The sequence below is a fragment of the Oncorhynchus nerka genome, linkage group LG28 (genome assembly GCF_034236695.1).
Source record: "Oncorhynchus nerka isolate Pitt River linkage group LG28, Oner_Uvic_2.0, whole genome shotgun sequence".
In the NCBI taxonomy this organism is placed as follows: Eukaryota; Metazoa; Chordata; class Actinopteri; order Salmoniformes; family Salmonidae; genus Oncorhynchus; species Oncorhynchus nerka.
Window position 1 is genome coordinate 22,761,839 of NC_088423.1, and position 27,644 is coordinate 22,789,482.

Below are 27,644 nucleotides of genomic sequence, written 5' to 3' on the forward strand. Positions count from 1 at the left end.
AGAGAGAGAAAGAGTTTGGGGAGCATCCTCCAATGATTCTGACTTATTTCAGGAACGAGTGATGAAGAAAAAGCAAAAAAAGAGAAACGTGAGCAGAGACCTTTCCATGATGGAAGCTCACTAAGGCATTCTGTTGAAAAGACAAATATGTCCTTATGTTGTTTTTCCCTCCCTCCCTCCTTCCTTCCTTCCCTCCCTCCCTCCTTTTGTTTTTCAGAGTTGCTGAGTTCCACAAAGAGGCTGAACATCAACTATCAGGACTCAGATGGGTAAGACATTAGTGTGTGCATGCGTTAGGGTTGGGTGGTATCCAGATTTTCATAACTTTATACCGTTCCTGTACCATACCAGGGTATTCATTATTACCGACAGTGCACAGAAGGGGCACTATTTTCTTTCTTTTTTAGCCACTTGATTTTTTTTTAGTTAGCCACTTAGCTATTAAGTTAACAAACCAAATGTATAGCTGGAACCCTGAGCTGGGGATAAAATGACCTGCCGTATATTTCAAAATACCCCAGAATACGGTATACCGCCCAAGCCTAGCAAGCATTAGTCTTTGTTTACTGAGGTGCGTGAATCAGTTAGATGGACTTGTGGTTTTTCCTCTCTGAACACTTTCTTTGCTCAGAGGAATGCAATCAATGTTTGTAGAGCAAGACTCACTCAATAACATTTAGTTTGATTGACATGGTCATTATCGCTAATGTGACTATTGAAAGTACATACCTGGTGTGGCCTGTGGTCGGTTATTTAATCTGTATCTTGTGTCGATGTAGATTTACTCACCACCCAGTCACACCTGTACACAGACAGACCAGACTGTGTGTGGGTGTGTATTTGTTTAAGAGAGAGGGGGATGTGATATATGATAGTGGTGCTGAGGGACTGAAAGGAAGAAATGAGAGGTGAGCTAACAGTGACCAGTCACCATGAGTCAACACTCAGTCAGCAGAGGGGGGAGAGAGAGAGAGGGAGAGAGAGAGAGAGAGAGAAGTGTAAAGGAGGCAATGAGAGAGATGGAAGGATGGAGAAAGAGAGAGAGATAAGCTTAGTATCAATGAAAGTCTAAATGGATACCTTTCCTTTGTGTATTCCAGTGGTGGAAAAAGTACCCAATTGTCATACTTGAGTTAAAGTAAAGATACCTTAACAGAAAAGGACTCAAGTAAAAGTGAAAGTTGGAGTGAGAGATACACAAGGTTGTAAAGAAATAAATAAAGGAGTGAAAACAGACAGATGAGACGTAGTTGGATAGATGGACGGATGTGTATCTGACTAAATACCCGGCAGGTCAAAACATTACGCCTTCAAGTCTGGAAATCAGCAGTCAGACACTGATACACACACTCAGGCTTCATCCTAAATGGTTCCCTATGTAGGGTCCTATTTTTCACCAGGACCCCTAGGGGAATAGGATGCCATTTGGGATGCAGCCTTACACACTCAGACCTTACATGACTGGATCCCATTCCCAACCATTGTCACAGATTCACAGAATATAGTGTTTTAAGTGGATATGAAATAATCAGAGCTTGTGTGCGTGGTCTTCTGTAGCTCAGTTGGCAGAGCATGGCACTTGCAATGCCAGAATAGTGGGGTTTGATTCCCGGGACCACCTGTACGTAAAATGTATGACTGTAAATCGCTTTGCATAAAAGCGTCTTCTAATGACTTGTATTTTAGAAGGACAGCTCTGAGTGAGTGCTGTATTAATGTCCTTGATACTCCAGGTATTCAGTGAACCAGCATTGAACCCAGTCCCCTGACACACACACATACCTATGCACAAGCACATTTCATAGTACTCTCCCATACTTGAGTTGAAATACTAAAAACCAAATACATTTGATACTAAATTGATAGGGATGTTGTGGTTCTTGGGTGGCATCTTAAATGGCACCCTATTACCTGAATAGAGCACTACTTTTGACCAGGGCCCACATATGGAATAGGTTGCCATTTGGGACGCACATTGGTCAGAGTTTGTACCCTGTATAGATGGCTATGTTTGGACCCAGGTCCTTGGTTTAAGGTTGGAGCTGGAACAGTGGAGGTGTCTGTGTTCCATGGCTGGCAGTAATTCAACAGTCGACTGTTGTCTAGAACACCCTGCTCTCCAGGAATGAAGGGCCCAAATTTATGCATTTAATTTGTCCCTCGTGGGATATACTGCCCCCTGACACACACACACAAACAAACACACACGCACACACATACCATCCTGCCATCATCTGCTAGTGTGTTCTGATGAAGGCTCACCTCCTGTAAAGTCATCAGGTAGATTTATAGTCTCTCTGTCCAGACTATGGCAGACTCATTTCACCCTGGAAAACCTCCACAACTACCTAAGAGGGGAAGGACTCCTTACACCAGGCACTGTTGGACAGTACTGGAAATATAGAGTCTGTTTGGAGTATGGAGGCTGCACACGCTTCCAGAATATTTCTAGACAATTACTGTAGTAGTAACAACAGAGTGGATGGAACAATATTAATGCTCCATCTCTCTCTCTCTCTCTCTGTCCCTCTCCCCGTCTCTCTCTCTCTCTCTACCCCCCACCTCTCTTTATCTCTATCTCTTCCCTCTCTGTCTTCCCCAGGTTTTCAGCATTACACCATGCAGCTCTGACGGGCACCACTGAACTGCTGTCTCTACTACTGGAGGCTCAAGCCACTGTGGACATCAAAGACACCAATGGTGAGAAGTTATAAGCTCTTATAAGTGGGTATAAACACTTATGAACAGTTATTAACAGGTAATACAACAGCACAAGTCATTAAAGGGGCAATCTGGGATTCGAAAACACTCCAAAGTGGTTACTCTGCCACTTGTTTTGGCAAACAGAACAAAAGCCAGTCCTGGATTACACCTTACATTGTTTGGCTCCTTCATGAGCTTTCATGGGATTCTTGTTGGACTCCCCTCTGTCTATCTCTTTTCAACTCTATCTTTTCCTAACTAAACTTCTCTTGTTCTATTTTTACTCTTTTTATCTCTCTCTCTTCTTCCATCTCCTCTCTGCCTCCCTCCCTACCTCTCTCTCTCCCTCCCTACCTCTCTCTCTCTCCCTCCCTACTTCTGTCTCTCTCTGTCTCTGTCTCTCTCTCTAGGTATGCGTCCGCTCCACTATGCAGCGTGGCAGGGTAAAGCTGACTCTGTGTTGCTGCTACTAAGAGCTGGAGCATCAGTTAACACACCGTCACAAGACGGACAGATACCTCTACACCTGTCTGCACAGTATGGACACTACCAGGTGGTGAGTACACACAATGAACACACAAACGCAGACAGACACATGCACGCGCACACACAATTGACCCTTATCAACTCAGAGACATGGTTCAATATTTGGAAGGATTGCACACTGGTAAGAGGCCTCACCACACACACCTTCACTCAGTATCAGTGTGTATATAGTGTTTTCAGGTGTGACAGTGTGACACAGATTGTGTACGTTAGGTGTCAGGGTGAGTGAAAGGAGAGGGCTCTATAGTAACTACATGACATGATCAGGTCAAGCAGTGGGTTCCCTGGGTGACATATTGAGACTAATGTGAGGAAGGAGGAATATGTGTATTGGGTGTCTTTAATACACAAGTAGGGAGTCTACCTGAGAGGTGTGTTCACACACACACACACCAACACACACCCACACACATGCACACACACACGAAACGCACAAACATACACGCAGCAGCAAAACTGGTCATGGAGACTACTGAGGTATGCTATTGTATTGTATTGTATTGTATTGTATTGTATTGTATTGTATTGTATTGTATTGTGTGTGGACAAAGCAGGAACATTAACAAAGCCAGAGGTATTTCTCTGTAATGGATAGGGTCGCAAAATTACAGGAATTTTCTATAAAAGTCTTGGTTGGAGGAATCTGGATTTCCTGCTTATTCCCTCCTGATTCCGGGAATCCTCCAACCGGGATTTCGGGAAAACCAGGGAATTTACTGACCCTAGTAATGGAAGCCCTGTTAGGACTACTTCTTTAGCCCTGAGCTAAGATCCTGATGCCTCTCTCTGCTTGCTGTGGTGATGAAATGTCAGAATGTTATGTTTATTTACCTCCTCTCTCTCTCTCTCTCTTCCCCACTCTCTCCATCAGTCTGAGATGTTACTCCAGCACCAGTCTAATCCATGTCTGTTGAACAAAGCCAACAAGACCCCTCTGGACCTGGCCTGCGAATTTGGCAGACTCAAGGTGAGTCAGTGAGTGTGTTTGTGTATTTTATGGTAAGCATATGTGTGTGTGGCAGAGGAGGCTGGTGGGTAGAGATGTAGGAGGACGGGCTCATTGCAATGGATGGAATGGATAGTATGGAAAGGTATCAAACACACCTAACTCATGGTTTTCATGTGTTTGATAATGTTCCATTAATTTGATTCCAGCTATTACAATGAGCCCATCCTCCTATATCTCCACCCACCCGCCTCCACTAAAGGGCATATTTTCATATATGCTAGTTACAGTTTTTCTCAATCGCGTACAAGCACTTTTTGGATCTGTTGAAACGTATCTATAGCAGAACAGCAATGATCAAATGTTCAAATACATTTACAGAACTTCAGATCCTTTTCTTGCCCTTGTATCTGACTTGCATATCTTAGACCACATTTTGCAAACCATTAAATACAAATGTCACCAGTGACTACAAAATGCACTGTTAAGTGTTATGTTCACAGAATATTAACACATTAATTTCATCAGGAGAGAAATGTGTGCAGTAGTATTCACTGTTTCCGGCAATCAGTAAATACTACTGCATGAAATTCTAAAGCATCCCATCAGTATCATACCAAGTACAATTTATTTTAATTTTATTTTAATTGAACCTTTATTTAACTAGGTAGGCCAGTTGAGAACAAGTTCTCATTTACAACTGCGACCTGGCCAAGATAGAGCAAAGCAGTGCGACACAAATAACCCAGAGTTACACATGGGATAAACAAACGTACAGTCAATAACACAATAGAAAAGTCTATATACAGCATGTGCAAATGTAGTAAGATTAGGGAGGTTAGGCAATGAATATGCCATAGTGGCGAAATAATTACAATTTAGCAATTAAAGACTCGAGTGATAGATGTGCAGAAATGAATGTGCAAGTGCAAAGGAGCAAACAAAGAATAACAATATGGGGATGAGGTAGTTGGGTGTGCTATTTACAGATGTGCTATGTACAAGTGCAATGATCGGTAAGCTGCTCTGACAGCTGATGCTTAAAGTTAGTGAGGGAGATATAAGTCTCCAGCTTCAGTGATTTTTGCAATTCGTTCCTGTCATTGGCAGCAGAGAACTGGAAGGAAAGGCGGCCAAAGTAGAAGTTGGCTTTGGGGGTGACCAGTGAAATATACCTGCTGGAGCACGTGCTACGGGTGGGCGCTGTTATGGTGACCAGTGAGCTGAGATAAGGTGGGGCTTTACATAGCAGAGTCTTGTAGATAACCTGTAGCCAGTGGGTTTGGCAACGAAAATGAAGTGAGTACCAGCCAACGAGAGCGTACAGGTCACAGTGGTAGGTAGTATATGGGGCTTTGATGACAAAACGGATGGCACTGTGATAGACTGCATCCAATTTGCTGAGTAGAGTGTTGGAGGCTATTTTGTAGATGACATCGCCAAAGTCAAGGATCGGTAGAAGAGTCAGTTTTACGAGGGTATGTTTGGCAGCATGAGTGAAGGATGCTTTGTTGCAAAATAGGAAGCCGATTCTAGATTTAATTTTGGATTGGAGATGCTTAACCTCTCTGGGATATGTGGGACGCTAGCGTCCCACCTGGCCAAAAGCCAGTGAAAATGCAGAGCGCCAAATTCAAATAAATTACTATAAAAATCAAACTTTCATGAAATCACACATGCAAGATAGCAAATTAAAGCTACACTTGTTGTGAATCCAGCCAACGTGTCATATCTCAAAAAGGCTCTTCGGCGAAAGCAAACGATGTTATTATCTGAGGATAACACCTCCGTAAACAAAGAGAGAAAGTATATTTCAACCCTGCAGGCGCGACACAAAACACAGAAATAAAAATATAATTCATGCCTTACCTTTGACAAGATTCTTTTGTTGGCACTCCAATATGTCCCATAAACATCACAAATTGTCCTTTTGTTCGATTAATTCCGTCGATATATATCCAAAATGTTCATTTATTTGGCTCGATTGATCCAGAAAAACACCGGTTCCAACTTGAATAACGTGACTACAAAATATCTCAAAAGTTACCTGTAAACTTTGCCAAAACATTTCAAACTACTTTTGTAATACAACTTTAGGTATTTTTTTACGTAAATAATTGATACAATTGAAGACGGGATGATCTGTGTTCAATACAGGGGTAAAACAAACTGTAGCATGCTTTCTGGTCATGCGCCTCTATCAAACAGTACACTTCAAGTGACCCTCGTTCAAGATGGCCGTACTTCTTCATACTTCAGGTCCCTTAGAAATCTGGATTCCCAATGAAAACCCATTGGAAAGAGAGGACCTTGTCCTCTGGGTTTTGTTAAATAAGTTCTGTTATATTCACAGACATGATTCAAACAGTTTTAGAAACTTCAGTGTTTTCCATCCAAATATACTAATAATATGCATATCTTATCTTCTGGGGATGAGTAGCAGGCAGTTGATTTTGGGCATGCATTTCATTCATCCGGATGTGAAAATACTGCCCCGTCACCAAGAAGTTAATGTGAGTCTGGAAGGAGAGTTTACAGTCTAACCAGACATCTAGGTATTTGTAGTTGTCCACATATTCTATGTCAATACCGTCCAGAGTAGTGATGCTAGACAAGCGGGTGCAGGCAGTGATCAGTTGAAGAGCATGTATTTAGTTTTGCTTGCATTTTAGAGCTGTTGGAGGCCACGGAAGGAGTGTTGTATGGCGTTGAAGCTTGTCTGGAGGTTAGTTAACCTCTTGCTCCTACCTGACACGCAGGCGTCCCATCTAGACATCTGGAAATGCAAATGCGCTACGCTAAATGCTAATAGTACTAGTTAAAACTCAAACGTTCATTAAAATACACATGCAGGGTATTGAATTAAAGCTACACTCGTTGTGAATCCAGGCAACAAGTCAGATTTTTAAAATGCTTTTCGGCGAAAGCATGAGAAGCTATTATCTGATAGCATGTAACACCCCAAAAGACCCGCAGGGGACGTAAACAAAATAATTAGCATAGTCGGCGCTACACAAACCGCACAATAAAATATAAAACATTCATTACCTTTGACCATCTTCTTTGTTGGCACTCCTAGATGTCCCATAATCACTATTGGGTCTTTTTTTCGATTAAATCGGTCCATATATAGCCTAGATATCGATCTATGAAGACTGTGTGATAAACGGAAAAAAATAGCTTCTTATAACGTAACTTAATTTTTTTAAATTAAAAAAGTCGACGATAAACTTTCACAAAACACTTCGAAATACTTTTGTAATGCAACTTTAGGTATTAGTAAACGTTAATAAGCGATCAAATTAATCACGAGACAAAGTATATTCTATAGGGGTACGTCTGGAAATAATGTCCGGGTAAATCTCAACCAAAATATCCGGTCGGAGACCTGAAGAAAAAAGCCTATCTCTTGTTCGTTTGACCAAGAAACAAAGACTAGGCAAATGACAAGACTGTTGACATCGTGTGGAAGCTGTAGGTACTGCAACCTCGGCCGCATTTATTGTGGTTCACCTTTATCAATCGGTTGAAGTCGCGCATGGATATCTTTTTTTCAGTGATCAGATTTTCCTGCACTTTTCGATGAAACGCACATTCTGTTATAGTCACAGCCGTGATTTAACCAGTTTTATAAACGTCTGAGTGTTTTCTATCCACACATACTAATCATATGCATATACTATATTCCTGGCATGAGTAGCAGGACGCTGAAATGTTGCGCGATTTTTAACAGAATGTTCGAAAAAGTAAGCCCTAAGCTTAAGTGGTTTAACACAGTGTCCAAAGAAGAGCCAGATGTATAGAGAATGGTGTCGTCTATGTAGAGGTGGAGCAGAGAATCACCAACATCATTGATGTATACAGAGAAAAGAGTCGGCCCGAGAATTGAACCCTGTGGCACCCCTATAGAGACTGCCAGAGGTCCGGACAACAGGCCCTCCAATTTGACACACTGAACTCTATCTGAGAAGTAGTTGGTGAACCAACTAAAGCCAAGTTAACAAACAGATCACCGACCATTTCGAATCCCACCGTACCTTCGTACCTTCACCTTGAGCGTGGCTGAGGTGCACCCATGACCAGCTCGGAAAAAAGATTGCATAGTGGAGAAGGTACGGTGGGATTCGAAATGGTCAGTGATCTGTTTGTTAACTTGGCTTTTGAAGACTTTAGATAGGCAGGGTAGGATAGATATAGGTCTGTAACAGTTTGGGTCTAGAGTGTCACCCCCTTTGAAAATCAAATCAAATTTTATTTGTCACATACACATGGTTAGCAGATGTTAATGCGAGTGTAGCAAAATGCTTGTGCTTCTAGTTCCGACAATGCAGTGATAACCAACAAGTAATCTAACTAACAATTCCAAAACTACTGTCTTATACACAGTGTAAGGGGATAAGGAATATGTACATAAGGATATATGAATGAGTGATGGTACAGAGCAGCATACAGTAGATGGTATTGAGTACAGTATATACATATGAGATGAGTATGTAGACAAAGTAAACAAAGTGGCATAGTTAAAGTGGCTAGTGATACATGTATTACATAAGGATGCAGTCGATGATGTAGAGTACAGTATATACGTATGCATATGAAATGAATAATGTAGGGTAAGTAACATTATATAAGGTAGCATTGTTTAAAGTGGCTAGTGATATATTTACATCATTTCCCATCAATTCCCATTATTAAAGTGGCTGGAGTTGGGTCAGTGTCAATGACAGTGTGTTGGCAGCAGCCACTCAATGTTAGTGGTGGCTGTTTAACAGTCTGATGGCCTTGAGATAGAAGCTGTTTTTCAGTCTCTCGGTCCCAGCTTTGATGCACCTGTACTGACCTCGCCTTCTGGATGATAGCGGGGTGAACAGGCAGTGGTTCGGGTGGTTGATGTCCTTGATGATCTTTATGGCCTTCCTGTAACATCGGGTGGTGTAGGTGTCCTGGAGGGCAGGTAGTTTGCCCCGGTGATGCGTTGTGCAGACCTCACTACCCTCTGGAGAGCCTTACGGTTGAGGGCGGAGCAGTTGCCGTACCAGGCGGTGATACAGCCCGCCAGGATGCTCTCGATTTTGCATCTGTAGAAGTTTGTGAGTGCTTTTGGTGACAAGCCGAATTTCTTCAGCCTCCTGAGGTTGAAGAGGCGCTGCTGCGCCTTCTTCACGACGCTGTCAGTGTGAGTGGACCAATTCAGTTTGTCTGTGATGTGTATGCCGAGGAACTTAAAACTTGCTACCCTCTCCACTACTGTTCCATCGATGTGGATAGGGGGGTGTTCCCTCTGCTGTTTCCTGAAGTCCACAATCATCTCCTTAGTTTTGTTGACGTTGAGTGTGAGGTTATTTTCCTGACACCACACTCCGAGGGCCCTCACCTCCTCCCTGTAGGCCATCTCGTCGTTGTTGGTAATCAAGCCTACCACTGTTGTGTCATCCGCAAACTTGATGATTGAGTTGGAGGCGTGCGTGGCCACGCAGTCGTGGGTGAACAGGGAGTACAGGAGAGGGCTCAGAACGCACCCTTGTGGGGCCCCGTGTTGAGGATCAGCGGGGAGGAGATGTTGTTGCCTACCCTCACCACCTGGGGGCGCCCGTCAGGAAGTCCAGTACCCAGTTGCACAGGCGGGGTCGAGACCCAGGGTCTCGAGCTTGATGACGAGCTTGGAGGGTACTATGGTGTTGAATGCCGAGCTGTAGTCGATGAACAGCATTCTCACATAGGTATTCCTCTTGTCCAGGTGGGTTAGGGCAGTGTGCAGTGTGGTTGAGATTGCATCGTCTGTGGACCTATTTGGGCGGTAAGCAAATTGGAGTGGGTCTAGGGTGTCAGGTAGGGTGGAGGTGATATGGTCCTTGACTAGTCTCTCAAAGCACTTCATGATGACGGAAGTGAGTGCTACGGGGCGGTAGTCGTTTAGCTCAGTTACCTTAGCTTTCTTGGGAACAGGAACAATGGTGGCCCTCTTGAAGCATGTGGGAACAGCAGACTGGTATAGGGATTGATTGAATATGTCCGTAAACACACCGGCCAGCTGGTCTGCATGCTCTGAGGCGCGGCTGGGGATGCCGTCTGGGCCTGCAGCCTTGCGAGGGTTAACACGTTTAAATGTCTTACTCACCTCAGCTGCAGTGAAGGAGAGACCGCATGTTTTCGTTGCAGGCCGTGTCAGTGGCACTGTATTGTCCTCAAAGCGGGCAAAAAGTTATTTAGTCTGCCTGGGAGCAAGACATCCTGGTCCGTGACTGGGCTGGGTTTCTTCTTGTAGTCCGTGATTGACTGTAGACCCTGCCACATGCCTCTTGTGTCTGAGCCATTGAATTGAGATTCCACTTTGTCTCTGTACTGACGCTTAGCTTGTTTAATAGCCTTGCGGAGGGAATAGCTGCATTGTTTATATTCGGACATGTTACCAGACACCTTGCCCTGATTAAAAGCAGTGGTTCGCGCTTTCAGTTTCACGCGAATGCTGCCATCAATCCACGGTTTCTGGTTTGGGAATGTTTTTATCGTTGCTATGGGAACGACATCTTCGACGCACGTTCTAATGAACTCGCACACCGAATCAGCGTATTCGTCAATATTTCCATCTGACGCAATACGAAACATGTCCCAGTCCACGTGATGGAAGCAGTCTTGGAGTGTGGAGTCAGCTTGGTCTGACCAGCGTTGGACAGACCTCAGCGTGGGAGCCTCTTGTTTTAGTTTCTGCCTGTAGGCAGGGATCAGCAAAATGGAGTCGTGGTCAGCTTTTCCGAAAGGGGGGCGGGGCAGGGCCTTATATGCGTCGCGGAAGTTAGAGTAACAATGATCCAAGGTTTTACCACCCCTGGTTGCGCAATCGATATGCTGATAAAATTTAGGGAGTCTTGTTTTCAGATTAGCTTTGTTAAAATCCCCAGCTACAATGAATGCAGCCTCCGGATAAATGGTTTCCAGTTAAATAAAGTTTGTTCAGAGCCATCGATGTGTCTGCTTGGGGGGGGATATATACGGCTGTGATTATAATCGAAGAGAATTCTCTTGGAAGATAATGCGGTCTACATTTGATTGTGAGGAATTCTAAATCAGGTGAACAGAAGGATTTGAGTTCCTGTATGTTTCCTTCATCACACCATGTCTCGTTAGTCATGAGGCATACGCCCCCGCCACTCTTCTTACCAGAAAGATGTTTGTTTCTGTCGGCGCGATGCGTGGAGAAACCCGTTGGCTGCACCGCATCGGATAGCGTCTTCCCAGTAAGCCATGTTTCCGTGAAGCAGAGAACGTTGCAGTCTCTGATGTCCCTCTGGAATGCTACCCTTGCTCGGATTTCGTCAACCTTGTTGTCAAGAGACTGGACATTGGCAAGAAGAATGCTGGGGAGTGGTGCGCGATGTGCCCTTTTTCGGAGTCTGACCAGAACACCGCCTTGTTTCCCTCTTTTTCGGAGTCGTTTCCTTGGGTCGCTGCATGCGATCCATTCCGTTGTCCTGTTTGTAAGGCAGAACACAGGATCCGCGTCGCGGAAAACATATTCTTGGTCGTACTGATGGTGAGTTGACGCTGATCGTATATTCAGTAGTTCTTCTCGACTGTATGTAATGAAACCTAAGATGACCTGGGGTACTAATGTAAGAAATAACACGTAAAAAAACAAAAAACTGCATAGTTTCCTAGGAACGCGAAGCGAGGCAGCCATCTCAGTCGGCGCCGGATGCTTCAGGGGGGATGACCGCGGCATCTTTCCAATCTTTAGGGATCTCAGACGAAATGAAAGAGAGGTTGAACAGGCTAGTAATAGGGGTTGCAACAATTGCGTTGGAAAGTTTTAGAAAGAGAGGGTCCAGATTGTCTAGCCCAGCTGATTTGTAGGGATCCAGATATTGCAGCTCTTTCAGAACATCAGCTGTCTGGATTTTTGTGAAGTAGAAATGGGGGAGGCTTTGGCAAGTTGATGTGGGGGTGCAGAGCTGTTGACCGGGGTAGGGGTAGCCAGGAAAGATCTCTAGGCAATGGGGACCGTCTAATTGTTCCGATTTTTTACAATAGTCCGGACATGCAGAGATGCAGAGAATAAAATTGGTTTCTTCTATGTAACTTTGGTTTACTTCTAAGTCATCATCTTCAACATTCCATTACAGAGCTTTGCTTTGGTGTGGATTGAGGCCTATACATTCATGTCAATTCCTCCATTGTATTCACCTTTCCTTATTTCTGTTGTGGATAGTGTCTCCTTGTGCCAATGGAATGTCTACAAAACAATGAGCAAACCAGCCTTTGTATTGAATACATGGAATTGGATTGTGATTAATGAATCCTAAATTACATTTACATTTAAGTCATTTAGCAGACGCTCTTATCCAGAGCGACTTACAAATTGGTGCTTTCACCTTATGACATCCAGTGGAACAGCCACTTTACAATAGTGCATCTAAATCTTTTAAGGGGGGCGGGGGGTGAGAAGGATTACTTTATCCTATCCTAGGTATTCCTTAAAGAGGTGGGGTTTCAGGTGTCTCCGGAAGGTGGTGATTGACTCCGCTGTCCTGGCGTCGTGAGGGAGTTTGTTCCACCATATGAACCCTGCTCACAATGTGCTTATTTTTTTATTGGAATAATATTTGATTGGATGTGTATTAAATTTGTTTAGTGAGATGTGCAAAAAAGTGAGTAATTTCCCATAATTCTGCAGCTTTGGATAGATGTACTTCCAATTTTGATCATCATTATTTGGTGACCGCTTAGAAAATGTATTGATCTACTGGGTAAAAGAAGATTTTAAAAAATAAATAAAAAAGGTTGCGTTAATCTTTTGGCAGGCAGTTGTGTTCTTTTGATGAATCTATTATGACAGTATAATATAGTTTTGATGCATCTATTATGACGGTATAATATAGTTTTGATGCATCTATTATGACGATATAATATAGTTTTGATGCATCTATTATGACGGTATAATATAGTTTTGATGCATCTATTATGACGGTATAATATAGTTTTGATGCATCTATTAATATATATTTTGATGCATCTATTATGACGGTATAATATAGTTTTGATGCATCTATTATGACGGTATAATATAGTTGTGATGCATCTATTATGACGGTATAATATAGTTGTGATGCATCTATTATGACGGTATAATATAGTTGTGATGCATCTATTATGACGGTATAATATAGTTGTGATGCATCTATTATGACGGTATAATATAGTTGTGATGCATCTATTATGACGGTATAATATAGTTGTGATGCATCTATTATGACGGTATAATATAGTTTGATGCATCTATTATGAGTTGTGATGTATAATATAGTTTTGATGCATCTATTATGACGGTATAATATAGTTTTGATGCATCTATTATGACGGTATAATATAGTTTGTGATGCATCTATTATAGTTTTGATGCATCTATTATGACGGTATAATATAGTTTTGATGCATCTATTATGACGGTATAATATAGTTGTGATGCATCTATTATGACGGTATAATATAGTTGTGATGCATCTATTATGACGGTATAATATAGTTGTGATGCATCTATTATGACGGTATAATATAGTTTTGATGCATCTATTATGACGGTATAATATAGTTGTGATGCATCTATTATGACGGTATAATATAGTTTTGATAATATAGTATAATATAGTTTTGATGCATCTATTATGACGGTATAATATAGTTGATGATGCATCTATTATGACGGTATAATATAGTTTTGATGCATCTATTATGACGGTATAATATAGTTGTGATGCATCTATTATGACGGTATAATATAGTTGTGATGCATCTATTATGACGGTATAATATAGTTGTGATGCATCTATTATGACGGTATAATATAGTTGTGATGCATCTATTATGACGGTATAATATAGTTGTGATGCATCTATTATGACGGTATAATATAGTTGTGATGCATCTATTATGACGGTATAATATAGTTGTGATGCATCTATTATGACGGTATAATATAGTTGTGATGCATCTATTATGACGGTATAATATAGTTGTGATGCATCTATTATGACGGTATAATATAGTTGTGATGCATCTATTATGACGGTATAATATAGTTGTGATGCATCTATTATGCATCTATTATGGTATAATATAGTTGTGATGCATCTATTATGATGCATCTATTATGACGGTAATATAGTTGTGATGCATCTATTATGACGGTATAATATAGTTGTGATGCATCTATTATGACGGTATAATATAGTTTTGATGCATCTATTATGACGGTATAATATAGTTGTGATGCATCATTCTATTATGATCTATTATGACGGTATAATATAGTTTTGATGCATCTATTATGACGGTATAATATAGTTGTGATGCATCTATTATGACGGTATAATATAGTTTTGATGCATCTATTATGACGGTATAATATAGTTGTGATGCATCTATTATGACGGTATAATATAGGTGATATCTATTATGACGGTATAATATAGTTGTGATGCATCTATTATGACGGTATAATATAGTTGTGATGCATCTATTATGACGGTATAATATAGTTGTGATGCATCTATTATGACGGTATAATATAGTTGTGATGCATCTATTATGATCGGTATAATATAGTTTTGATGCATCTATTATGACGGTATAATATAGTTTTGTGATGCATCTATTATGACGGTATAATATGAGTTTTGATAATATAGTTGTGATGCATCTATTATGACGGTATAATATAGTTTTGATGCATCTATTATGACGGTATAATATAGTTGTGATGCATCTATTATGACGGTATAATATAGTTGTGATGCATCTATTATGACGGTATAATATAGTTGTGATGCATCTATTATGACGGTATAATATAGTTGTGATGCATCTATTATGACGGTATAATATAGTTGTGATGATGCATCTATTATCTAGTTTTATGATCTATTATGTATAATATAGTTGTGATGCATCTATTATGACGGTATAATATAGTTGTGATGCATCTATTATGACGGTATAATATAGTTGTGATGCATCTATTATGACGGTATAATATAGTTGTGATGCATCTATTATGACGGTATAATATAGTTGTATCTATTATGACGGTATAATATAGTTGTGATGCATCTATTATGACGGTATAATATAGTTGTGATGCATCTATTATGACGGTATAATATAGTTGTGATGCATCTATTATGACGGTATAATATAGTTGTGATGCATCTATTATGACGGTATAATATAGTTGTGATGCATCTATTATGACGGTATAATATAGTTGTGATGCATCTATTATGACGGTATAATATAGTTTTGATGCATCTATTATGACGGTATAATATAGTTTTGATGCATCTATTATGACGGTATAATATAGTTTTGATTAATCTATTATGACGGTATAATATAGTTTTGATTAATCTATTATGACGGTATAATATAGTTGTGATGCATCTATTATGAGTTGTGATGCATCTATTATGACGGTATAATATAGTTTTGATGCATCTATTATGACGGTATAATATAGTTTTGATTAATCTATTATGACGGTATAATATAGTTTTGATTAATCTATTATGACGGTATAATATAGTTGTGATGCATCTATTATGACGGTATAATATAGTTGTGATGCATCTATTATGACGGTATAATATAGTTGTGATGCATCTATTATGACGGTATAATATGATGCATCTATTATGACGGTATAATATAGTTTTGCATCTATTATGACGGTATAATATAGTTGTGATGCATCTATTATGACGGTATAATATAGTTGTGATGCATCTATTATGACGGTATAATATATAGTTGACGGTATGATGATGCATCTATTATGACGGTATAATATAGTTATGATGCATCTATTATGACGGTATAATATAGTTGTGATGCATCTATTATGACGGTATAATATAGTTGTGATGCATCTATTATGCATCTATTATGACGGTATAATATAGTTGTGATGCATCTATTATGACGGTATAATATAGTTGTGATGCATCTATTATGACGGTATAATATAGTTGTGATGCATCTATTATGACGGTATAATATAGTTTTGATGCATCTATTATGACGGTATAATATAGTTGTGATGCATCTATTATGACGGTATAATATAGTTGTGATGCATCTATTATGACGGTATAATATAGTTGTGATGCATCTATTATGACGGTATAATATAGTTTTGGTATAATATAGTTGTGATGCATCTATTATGATATAGTTGTGATAATTATAGTTGTGATGCATCTATTATGACGGTATAATATAGTATAATTTTTGATGCATCTATTATGACGGTATAATATAGTTGTGATGCATCTATTATGACGGTATAATATGAGCATCTATTTGACGGTATAATATAGTTGTGATGCATCTATTATGACGGTATAATATAGTTGTGATGCATCTATTATGACGGTATAATATAGTTTTGATGCATCTATTATGACGGTATAATATAGTTGTGATGCATCTATTATGACGGTATAATATAGTTGTGATGCATCTATTATGATGGTATAATATAGTTGTGATGCATCTATTATGACGGTATAATATAGTTTGATGCATCATCTATTATGACGGTATAATATAGTTGTGATGCATCTATTATGACGGTATAATATAGTTGTGATGCATCTATTATGACGGTATAATATAGTTGTGATGAATCTATTATGACGGTATAATATAGTTGTGATGCATCTATTATGACGGTATAATAAAGTTTTGATGCATCTATTATGACGGTATAATATAGTTTTGATTAATCTATTATGACGGTATAATATAGTTGTGATGCATCTATTATGACGGTATAATGTAGTTTTGATTAATCTATTATGACGGTATAATATAGTTTTGATGCATCTATTATGACGGTATAATATAGTTTTGATTAATCTATTATGACGGTATAATATAGTTGTGATGCATCTATTATGACAGTATAATATAGTTTTGATGAATGTATTGTGACGGTATAATATAGTTTTGATGAATGTATATATTTGAAAAGGCAACTACATTTTGAAAACGCATTTTGTTTTGCAAAAGGCCACAGACTTCTGTGTCTTGTGAACTCTGTTTTGAAAATTGAAAATGTTGTTCCAAAAAATGTGTGTACGCGATTGAGAAAAACTGTAATAAACTGTAGATATACACTGCTCAAAAAAATAAAGGGAACACTAAAATAACACATCCTAGATCTGAATGAATGAAATATTCTTATTAAATACTTTTTTCTTTACATAGTTGAATGTGCTGACAACAAAATCACACAAAAATGATCAATGGAAATCAAATGTATCAACCCATGGAGGTCTGGATTTGGAGTCACACTCGAAATTAAAGTGGAAAACCACACTACAGGCTGATACAACTTTGATGTAATGTCCTTAAAACAAGTCAAAATGAGGCTCAGTAGTGAGTGTGGCCTCCACGTGCCTGTATGACCTCCCTACAATGTCTGGGCATGCTCCTGGTGTCCTGAGGGATCTCCTCCCAGACCTGGACTAAAGCACCTGCCAACTCCTGGACAGTCTGTGGTGCAACGTGGCGTTGGTGGATGGAGCGAGACATGATGTCCCAGATGTGCTCAATTGGATTCAGGTCTAGGGAACGGGCGGGCCAGTCCATAGCATCAATGCCTTCCTCTTGCAGGAACTGCTGACACAGTCCAGCCACATGAGGTCTAGCATTGTCTTGCATTAGGAGGAACCCAGGGCCAACCGCACCAGCATATGGTCTCACAAGGGGTCTGAGGATCTCATCTCGGTACCTAATGGCAGTCAGGCTACCTCTGCCCCAAATAAATGCCACCCCACACCATGACTGACCCACCGCCAAACCTGTCATGCTGGAGGATGTTGCAGGCAGCAGAACGTTCTCCACGGCATCTCCAGACTCTGTCACGTCTGTCACATGTGCTCAGTGTGAACCTGCTTTCATCTGTGAAGAGCACAGGGCGCCAGTGGCGAATTTGCCAATCTTGGTGTTCTCTGGCAAATGCCAAACATCCTGCACGGTGTTGGGCTGTAAGCACAACCCCCACCTGTGGACGTCGGGCCCTCATACCACCCTCATGGAGTCTGTTTCTGACCGTTTGAGGAGACACATGCACATTTGTGGCCTGCTGGAGGTCATTTTGCAGGGCTCTGGCAGTGCTCCTCCTGCTCCTCCTTGCACAAAGGCGGAGGTAGCGGTCCTGCTGCTGGGTTGTTGCCCTCCTATGGCCTCCTCCACGTCTCCTGATGTACTGGCCTGTCTCCTGGTAGCGCCTCCATGCTCTGGACACTACGCTGACAGACACAGCAAACCTTCTTGCCACAGCTCGCATTGATGTGCCATCCTGGATGAGCTGCACTACCTGAGCCACTTATGTGGGTTGTAGACTCCGTCTCATGCTACCACTAGAGTGAAAGCACCGCCAGCATTCAAAAGTGACCAAAACATCAGACAGGAAGCATAGGAACTGAGAAGTGGTCTGTGGTCCACTCCTTTATTGGGAGTGTCTTGCTAATTGCCTATAATTTCCACCTGTTGTCTATTCCATTTGCAAAACAGCATGTGAAATGTATTGTCAATCAGTGTTGCTTCCTAGGTGGACAGTTTGATTTCACAGAAGTGTGATTGACTTGGAGTTACATTGTGTTGTTTAAGTGTTCCCTTTATTTTTTTGAGCAGTGTATATGCCACAATACCTCCCTGTTTAACCCACACTTAACACGCACATCCCATAGACATTACAATGATCAAGTCCAGTGTAAGTGGTGATAGTGTGTGTGTATTTGTCCATGTCTCACAGAGGGTGTGTGATGGATAGAGGGGGTAGAGGGGTAGAGGGATAGAGGGTGTGTGATGGATAGAGGGGGTAGAGGGGTAGAGGGATAGAGGGTGTGTGATGGATAAAGGGGGTAGAGGGATAGAGGGTGTGTGATGGATAGAGGGGGTGTGATGGATAGAGGGGTAGAGGGATAGAGGGTGTGTGATGGATAGAGGGGGTAGAGGGATAGAGGGTGTGTGATGGATAGAGGGGGTAGAGGGATAGAGGGTGTGTGATGGATAGAGGGGGTAGGCCAATGTCAAACATCTCACATAGCTTAGATGAATTACCAGCTAAAATGAACTAGCAGCTAAAATGAACTAGCAGCTAAAATAAGCCTGTTTCAGGGAAATGGGTTTCGGTTCTGCTCCCCGGACAGGCACACACAAACGCGCATACACGCACGCACATACACACTCTCACACAAACACACACACACCGATGCATGCACACAGGCATACACACACATACACACACACGAGTGAGAGAGATTTTGCAGTGCAGTATGTTTCTCTGTCACAGTTGTGATGAAATGTATAGCTGTCCCTGTTTTTTAGGTTTAGCCAAAGTTGAATTTACACACACAGGCACACACGCAAGACAGACAGACACGTCAGTAATCTTCTGGCCCTGTGAATAGCATAACAACAGGCTTTAGGCTGTAACGCTGAGTCAGTTAAGGTCTTTATTACTCTAGTCTCTCTCTCTTTTCCCCCTTTCCCTCTCCTTCTCCCCCTCTCAGTAAGCGTCTTTGTTACGGTAATAGGGGTATCTTTAGACACCCAGCGCATGGACAGTTGCTAGGCAGGTTTTATGTGCACTTAGGTGACCCCATAAAATGTACATGTATGGAATACACAAGTGGTGTAAAGTATTTAAGTAAAAATACTTTAAAGTACTACTTAAGTCGTTTTGTGGGGGTATCTGTACTTTACTAATGATATTTTTGACAGCTTTTACTTTTACTTCACAACATTCCTTAAGAAAACAATGTACATTTTACTCCATACATCCCTGATAACCAAAAGTACTCGTTACATTTCGAATGCTTAGCAGGACAGGAAAATGGTCCAGTTCACACACTTATCAAGAGAACCTCCCTGGTCACCCCTACTGCCTCTGATCTGATAGACTCACTAAACACACGCTTCGTTTGGGAATGAAGTCTGAGTGTTGGAATGTACCCCTCGCTATCCGTAAATTTAAATAATAAGGCGTTTGGTTTTCTTAATATAAAGAATGTGAAATTATTTATACTTTTACTTTTGATACTTAAGTATATAAACTCAACAAAAAAAGAAACGTCCTCTCACTGTCAACTGTGTTTCTTTTCAGCAAACTTACCATGTGTAAATATTTGTATGAACATAACAAGATTCAACAACTGAGACATAAACTGAACAAGTTCCACAGACATGTGGCTAACAGAAATTGAATAATGTGTCCCTGAACAAAGGGGGGGTCAAAATCAAAAGTAACAGTCAGTATCTGGTGTGGCCACCAGCTGTACTGCAGTGCATCGCCTCCTCATGGACTGCACCAGATTTGCCAATTCTTGCTGTGAGATGCTACTCCACTCTTCCACCAAGGCACCTGCAAGTTCCCGGACATTCTGGGGGGAATGGCCCTAGCCCTCACCCTCCGATCCAACAGGTCCCGAGACGTGCTCAATGGGATTGAGATCCGGGCTCTGCATTGTCATGCTGGAGGGTCATGTCAGCATGAGCCTGCGGGAAGGATACCACATGAGGGAGGAGGATGTCTTCCCTGTAACGCACAGAGTTGAGATAATCCTGCAATGATAACAAGCTCAGTCCGATGATGTTGTGACACACCGCCTCAGACCATGACGGACCCTCCACCTCCAAATCAATCCCGCTCCAGAGTACAGGCCTCGGTGTAACGCTCATTCCTTCGATGATAAACACAAATCCAACCATCACCCCTGGTGAGACAAACCCGCGACTCGTCAGTGAAGAGCACTTTTTGCCAGTCCTGTCTGGTCCAGCGTAGATGGGTTTGTGCCCATAGGCAACGTTGTTGCTGGTGATGTCTGGTGAGGACCTGCCTTACAACAGGCCTATAAGCCCTCAGTCCAGCCTCTCTCAGCCTATTGCGGACAGTCTGAGTACTGATGGAAGGATTGTGCGTTCCTGGTGTAACTCCGGAAGTTGTTGTTGCCATCCTGTACCTGTCCTGCAGGTGTGATGTTTGGATGTACCGATCCTGTGCAGGTGTTGTTACACATGGTCTGCCACTACGAGGACGATCAGCTGTCCGTCCTGTCTCCCTGTAGCGCTGTCTTAGGTGTCTCACAGAACGGACATTGCAATTTATTTATTTTTACGAATTATCTTTAAAAGACTGGGTCCTGAAAAAGAGACATTTCTTTTTTTGCTGAGTTTATTAGCAGTTATATGTACTTGTTACGAGTAAATGAGTGAAGAGGTGTGGAGTCAGGCGCAGAGAGCAAAAGATGTGGGAAAAACAACACGCTTTAATGTCCCGGAAACATAACATGAACAAAAGTGGAAACACAAATGAACAGAAATATAAACGGACAGCGTGAAACCCAAATGCCAACAAAATACACTCAAACAAAGAAACAGGAGAACAAGCCCGCACGAAACAGAAGCGGGCTGAACAGACTATATATAACCCTATCCTAACAACCAAACAAGAAACAGGTGCTACCAATTAGACAGAACTAAATGAACACAGAACAACGGATCGGCGATAGCTAGTAGACCGGCGACGACGACCGCCGAGCGCCACCCGAACAAGAAGGGGAGTCACCTTCGGTAATATTCGTGACAGTACTCTTATATTACTGGGTGACTTTCACTTTTACTTGAGTTATTTTATGACAATTGGGTACTTTTTCCACCACTGGAATACACTAAAGAAAGGTATCCATTTAGACTTTCACTGATACTAAGCTTATCTCTCTCTCTTTCTCCATCCTTCCATCTCTCTTTGGCTCCTTTACACTTCACCTCTTCTATATCTCTACAATCTTCTCTCTCTCTCTCTCTCTTTGTCTCTCTCTCTCTCCCTTTCTCTCTCTCTCTGTGTCTTTCTGTCTCACTCTGTCTCTCTTTGTCTCACTCTGTCTGTCTCTCTCCCTCATTCTCTTTCTCTCAGGTGGCTCAGTTGTTATTGAGCAGTAACATGGTGGTAGCTCTGTTGGAGGGGGAGGGTCTAGACTCTACCTCCTCCAACACACCCCTTCACCTGGCCGCTCGCAATGGACACAAAGACATCATCAGGTGAGAGGAGTAGCTGTCCTTGACCGTGTGTGTGTGCATGTGTGTGTTGACATTGCGTAAGTGGGATATCCACCCTCGAACCCCATAACCTCCAGGGTCTCTTACATGCTGTTAATGATTCCCTTCCTACTTAAATCAACACATTCCCAGGAGGTTATGGGGTTCCCTCCATCCGTGTTACACATTCTGCTGCTGTGGAATTTTACTCCCATATTAGATATGGAGAAAAGAGAGAGAGGGGTGGGTGGCAGAGAGACAAAAAATAAATGTAATAAGAATATTTCATTCATTCAGATTTAGGATGTGTTATTTTAGTGTTCCCTTTATTTTTTTGAGCAGTGTATATATGAGAGAGAGAGAAAGACATATAGAGAGAGACAGAGTAGGAGGAAATTAAATAATAGAATGACCCTGGAATCCCAGGCCAACCCAAAGGATTCCTGCCGGGCAAAAACTGGTTGAATCAATGTTGTTTCCACGTAATTTCAACCAAAACATTTTATTTGATGATGTTAAATCAACTTAGAAAATTGATTGGATTTGCAAAAAGTCATCAACTTAAGGGAATTTCGCTTTTATTTCTACCATCTTTTAACCTCAATCCAACAATAGGGTGAAATTGTTGGTTAATTTCACGTTAGTTGACAACTCAGCCAAACGTAAATCTCAACTTAATGTTGAACTGACATCTGTGCCCAGTGGGGTGTCTCTTTTCCACTATTGACTTGAGCTTGGTCGAAAGGTTCATGTTTGTAAAACCTGTCACTGTATTCCCTTTAGGCGCTGGTCAAAAGTAGTTCATTATATAGGGACTAGGGTGCCATTTGGGATGCACACTTCTGCACCTTCTCTACTACATTTGTGAGACTTTAGTTCCTCATACAGATTCCTCCCACTTTAAGTTGTGTGGGTTGCTTATTTTTGTGAATGGAGGGATGGAAGATCTTAGAAAAGAGTCAGTTTGCAGTCTGTTTTCAGCTTCTCTTTTACTTCAGCCCAATGTGATTATTATACTGATTATTATACTCTTATAAAGATGTTGAGTAACCAGCTCTCCTCCTCTTTAATCCTTTCTTCATTCCTCCTCTTCTTCCATCTCCTCACTCCTTTTCTCCTCCACTCTTTTTCACACTGCTTCCTACTTCTCACCTCCGCTCTTCCCTCTCCTCCTCCTCTTTCTCTCTCCTCTTCTTCTATCCTTCCTCTCTTATTTTTCCCTCCTCTCCTCTATCCTCCTCTCCTCTACTCTCCTCTCCTCCTCTACTCCTCTCCTCTACCCTCCTCTCCTCTACCCTCTCCTCCTCTACCCTCCTCTCCTCTATCCTCCTCTCCTCTACCCTCCTCTACTCCTCTCCTCTACCCTACTCTCCTCTACCCTCTCCTCCTCTACCCTCCTCTCCTCTATCCTCCTCTCCTCTACCCTCCTCTACCCTCTCCTCCTCTACCCTCCTCTACTCCCTCTCCTCTACCCTCCCTCTCCTCTACCCTCCTCTACTCCTCTCCTCTACCCTACTCTCCTCTACCCTCTCCTCCTCTACCCTCCTCTACCCTCCCTCTCCTCTACCCTCCTCTACTCCTCTCCTCTACCCTCCTCTCCTCTACCCTCCTCTACTCCTCTCCTCTACCCTCTCCTCCTCTACCCTCCTCTACTCCTCTCCTCTACCCTCATCTCCTCTACCCTCCTCTCCTCCTCTACCCTCTCCTCCTCTACTCTCCTCTACCCTCTCCTCCTCTACCCTCCTCTACTCCTCTCCTCTACCCTCTCCTCCTCTACCCTCCTCTCCTCCTCTACCCTCTCCTCCTCTACTTCCTCTACCCTCTCCTCCTCTACTTCCTCTACCCTCCTCTCCCCTCCTCCCCTCTACCCTCATCTCCTCTACCCTCCTCTCCTCCTCTACCCTCTCCTCCTCTACTTCCTCTACCCTCTCCTCCTCTACTTCCTCTCCTCTACCCTCCTCTCCTCCTCTACCCTCTCCTCCTCTACTTCCTCTACCCTCTCCTCCTCTACTTCCTCTCCCCTCCTCTCCTCCTCTACCCTCTCCTCCTCTCCTCTACCCTCCTCTCCTCCTCTACCCTCCTCCTCCTCTACCCTCATCTCCTCTACCCTCCTCTCCTCCTCTACCCTCTCCTCCTCTACTTCCTCTACCCTCTCCTCCTCTACTTCCTCTACCCTCCTCTCCCCTCCTCCCCTCTACCCTCATCTCCTCCTCTACCCTCCTCTCCTCTCCTCCCCCTCTACCCTCTCCTCCTCTTCTCCTCTTTTCTCCTCTACCCTCTCCTCCCCTCCCTTATTTTCCCAATGGTGTGGGAGTCTGTGGATAATCTCTTTGACATTCCCTCCCCATGCCAGGCATTCCCAGAGGAACGCCCAGATTCCCAGTCTGTGTCCCAAATTTTCCACATAGTGCAGAGCAATGGGCCCCGGTCAAAAGTAATGCATTATGTAGAGAATAGGTTGTCATATAGGACGTAACCCCAGATTTCCTCCACCACATCCACAACTGTCTGGATCTGATACTTTTTTTTTTAATTTTTTTAATCAAATCAAATTTTATTTGTCACATACACATGGTTAGCAGATGTTAATGCGAGTGTAGCGAAATGCTTGTGCTTCTAGTTCCGACAATGCAGTGATAACCAACAAGTAATCTAACTAACAATTCCAAAACTACTGTCTTGTACACAGTGTAAGGGGATAAGGAATATGTACATAAGGATATATGAATGAGTGATGGTACAGAGCAGCATACAGTAGATGGTATCGAGTACAGTATATACATATGAGATGAGTATGTAGACAAAGTAAACAAAGTGGCATAGTTAAAGTGGCTAGTGACATAAGAATGCAGTCGATGATCTAGAGTACAGTATATACATATGCATATGAGATGAATAATGTAGGTTAAGTAACATTATATAAGGTAGCATTGTTTAAAGTGGCTAGTGATATATTTACATCATTTCCCATCAATTCCCATTATTAAAGTGGCTGGAGTTGGGTCAGTGTCAATGACAGTGTGTTGGCAGCAGCCACTCAATGTTAGTGGTGGCTGTTTAACAGTCTGATGGCCTTGAGATAGAAGCTGTTTTTCAGTCTCTCGGTCCCAGCTTTGATGCACCTGTACTGACCTCGCCTTCTGGATGATAGCGGGGTGAACAGGCAGTGGTTCGGGTGGTTGATGTCCTTGATGATCTTTATGGCCTTCCTGTAACATCGGGTGGTGTAGGTGTCCTGGAGGGCAGGTAGTTTGCCCCGGTGATGCGTTGTGCAGACCTCACTACCCTCTGGAGAGCCTTACGGTTGAGGGCGGAGCAGTTGCCGTACCAGGCGGTGATACAGCCCGCCAGGATGCTCTCGATTGTGCATCTGTAGAAGTTTGTGAGTGCTTTTGGTGACAAGCCGAATTTCTTCAGCCTCCTGAGGTTGAAGAGGCGCTGCTGCGCCTTCTTCACGACGCTGTCAGTGTGAGTGGACCAATTCAGTTTGTCTGTGATGTGTATGCCGAGGAACTTAAAACTTGCTACCCTCTCCACTACTGATCCATCGATGTGGATAGGGGTGTTCCCTCTGCTGTTTCCTGAAGTCCACAATCATCTCCTTAGTTTTGTTGACGTTGAGTGTGAGGTTATTTTCCTGACACCACACTCCGAGGGCCCTCACCTCCTCCCTGTAGGCCGTCTCGTCGTTGTTGGTAATCAAGCCTACCACTGTTGTGTCGTCCGCAAACTTGATGATTGAGTTGGAGGCGTGCGTGGCCACGCAGTCGTGGGTGAACAGGGAGTACAGGAGAGGGCTCAGAACGCACCTTGTGGGGCCCCGTGTTGAGGATCAGCGGGAGGAGATGTTGTTGCCTACCCTCACCACCTGGGCGGCCCGTCAGGAAGTCCAGTACCCAGTTGCACAGGGCGGGGTCGAGACCCAGGGTCTCGAGCTTGATGACGAGCTTGGAGGGTACTATGGTATTGAATGCCGAGCTGTAGTCGATGAACAGCATTCTCACATAGGTATTCCTCTTGTCCAGGTGGGTTAGGGCAGTGTGCAGTGTGGTTGAGATTGCATCGTCTGTGGACCTATTTGGGCGGTAAGCAAATTGGAGTGGGTCTAGGGCAGGGGTGTCAAAGTCAAATGGACGGAGGGCCAAATAAAAAAATCAGCTACAAGACGAGGGCCGGACTGTTCGAATGTTCATTGAAAAATTTTTAAATGACGCATATAGTCTAGTGAACCTAATTGAACCTACTGAAAACCTAACAAATATATTACAATATGATCAGATAAATAAAGCAATATTTTCTTATGGCTCTGTCAGTAATCTTTAATTTTCAACAGACACAAAAGACAAATTTCCTTTATATAAATATCCCCATAACATGAACATTAAATGAAAGAAACCGGTATTCAAGGCACCATCAGTAGACTATATTTTCTATTTTAGCAAAAGTGGGCTAAATTTACTTCAAAGAAAAAACAATAATAGCAATTTTCTATCATCCACTCAACTGAAATATTTTTAAAATATAATTGGATTGAAATACAAAAAATAAAGTGCAAAAATCTATTAATCAAAAACAACACTTTGTTTAAGGAGAAGTAACATGCAGTGAAAACAAATATTAAATTTTAACTTTTAAACTTGAACTGAGTAAAAACTCTAAATATGTGATTGCACAGTAATGTTCACTTGTTTGAGGTTGAGGGTGATACTTGGTGGTGTCCCATCTTTTCCACAAGTTCATCAATGTTCGGGGTAAGGCTCTGAGCTGAAGAAATCCTCAGAATTGAGTGGAGGTGTTCAGCAGTAAGTCGACTTCTGTGTGATGTTTTGTTCAGGTTCATCAAAGAAAACAGTTGTTCACACAGGTATGTGCTGCCAAACATAGACAACGTTTGAGCAGCCTGGATGCGCAGCTGGGGCATTGTGCCGGGAGGAAACGGGCGAACTCCGCAGCACCCACTGCCGCATATTTTGCCCTCAGTGCATCATTGCATTGGAGGTCAATCAACTCCATTTGGAGGTTTGGTGGTGAGCTTTCCACGTCAACAGCAAATGGGTTACCGAGCAGTTCCAACCTGCTTTTTGTGCTTCAAAGTCAGCAAATCGGCGTCGAAAGTCAGCGGCAAGCATACCTATTTTATCAGCCAACTGTGTGCTCGGGAACGCACTGGTAGAGAGCTTCTCTTTCATGGTCTGGCAGCTGGGAAAGTGGCTCAAATTTTCTTTCCGCATCTCGTCTCCCACAGAGTCAGTTTGGTTTTAAATGCCTTCACTGTACTGTACATATCAGAGATGACACGATCCCGACCCTGCAGCTGCAAGTTTATTGCATTCAGATGACTCGTAATGTCACA

At 42.2% G+C, this 27,644-nt stretch overlaps 1 protein-coding gene across 6 annotated transcripts in view; it reads left to right on the top strand.

The window, feature by feature from the left end:
* The window catches only part of LOC115112995 (caskin-2-like), a 102,722-nt gene that overhangs the window by 53,263 nt on the left and 21,815 nt on the right, over window positions 1–27,644 (top strand). For all 6 annotated transcript variants that reach the window (XM_029640148.2, XM_029640149.2, XM_029640151.2 and 3 more), the window contains 5 exons: window positions 218–269; window positions 2,603–2,700; window positions 3,114–3,259; window positions 4,121–4,216; window positions 22,170–22,294. In XM_029640148.2, coding sequence (XP_029496008.2) covers window positions 218–269; window positions 2,603–2,700; window positions 3,114–3,259; window positions 4,121–4,216; window positions 22,170–22,294 — 517 coding nt within the window. The remainder of the gene's footprint in view (window positions 1–217; window positions 270–2,602; window positions 2,701–3,113; window positions 3,260–4,120; window positions 4,217–22,169; window positions 22,295–27,644) is intronic.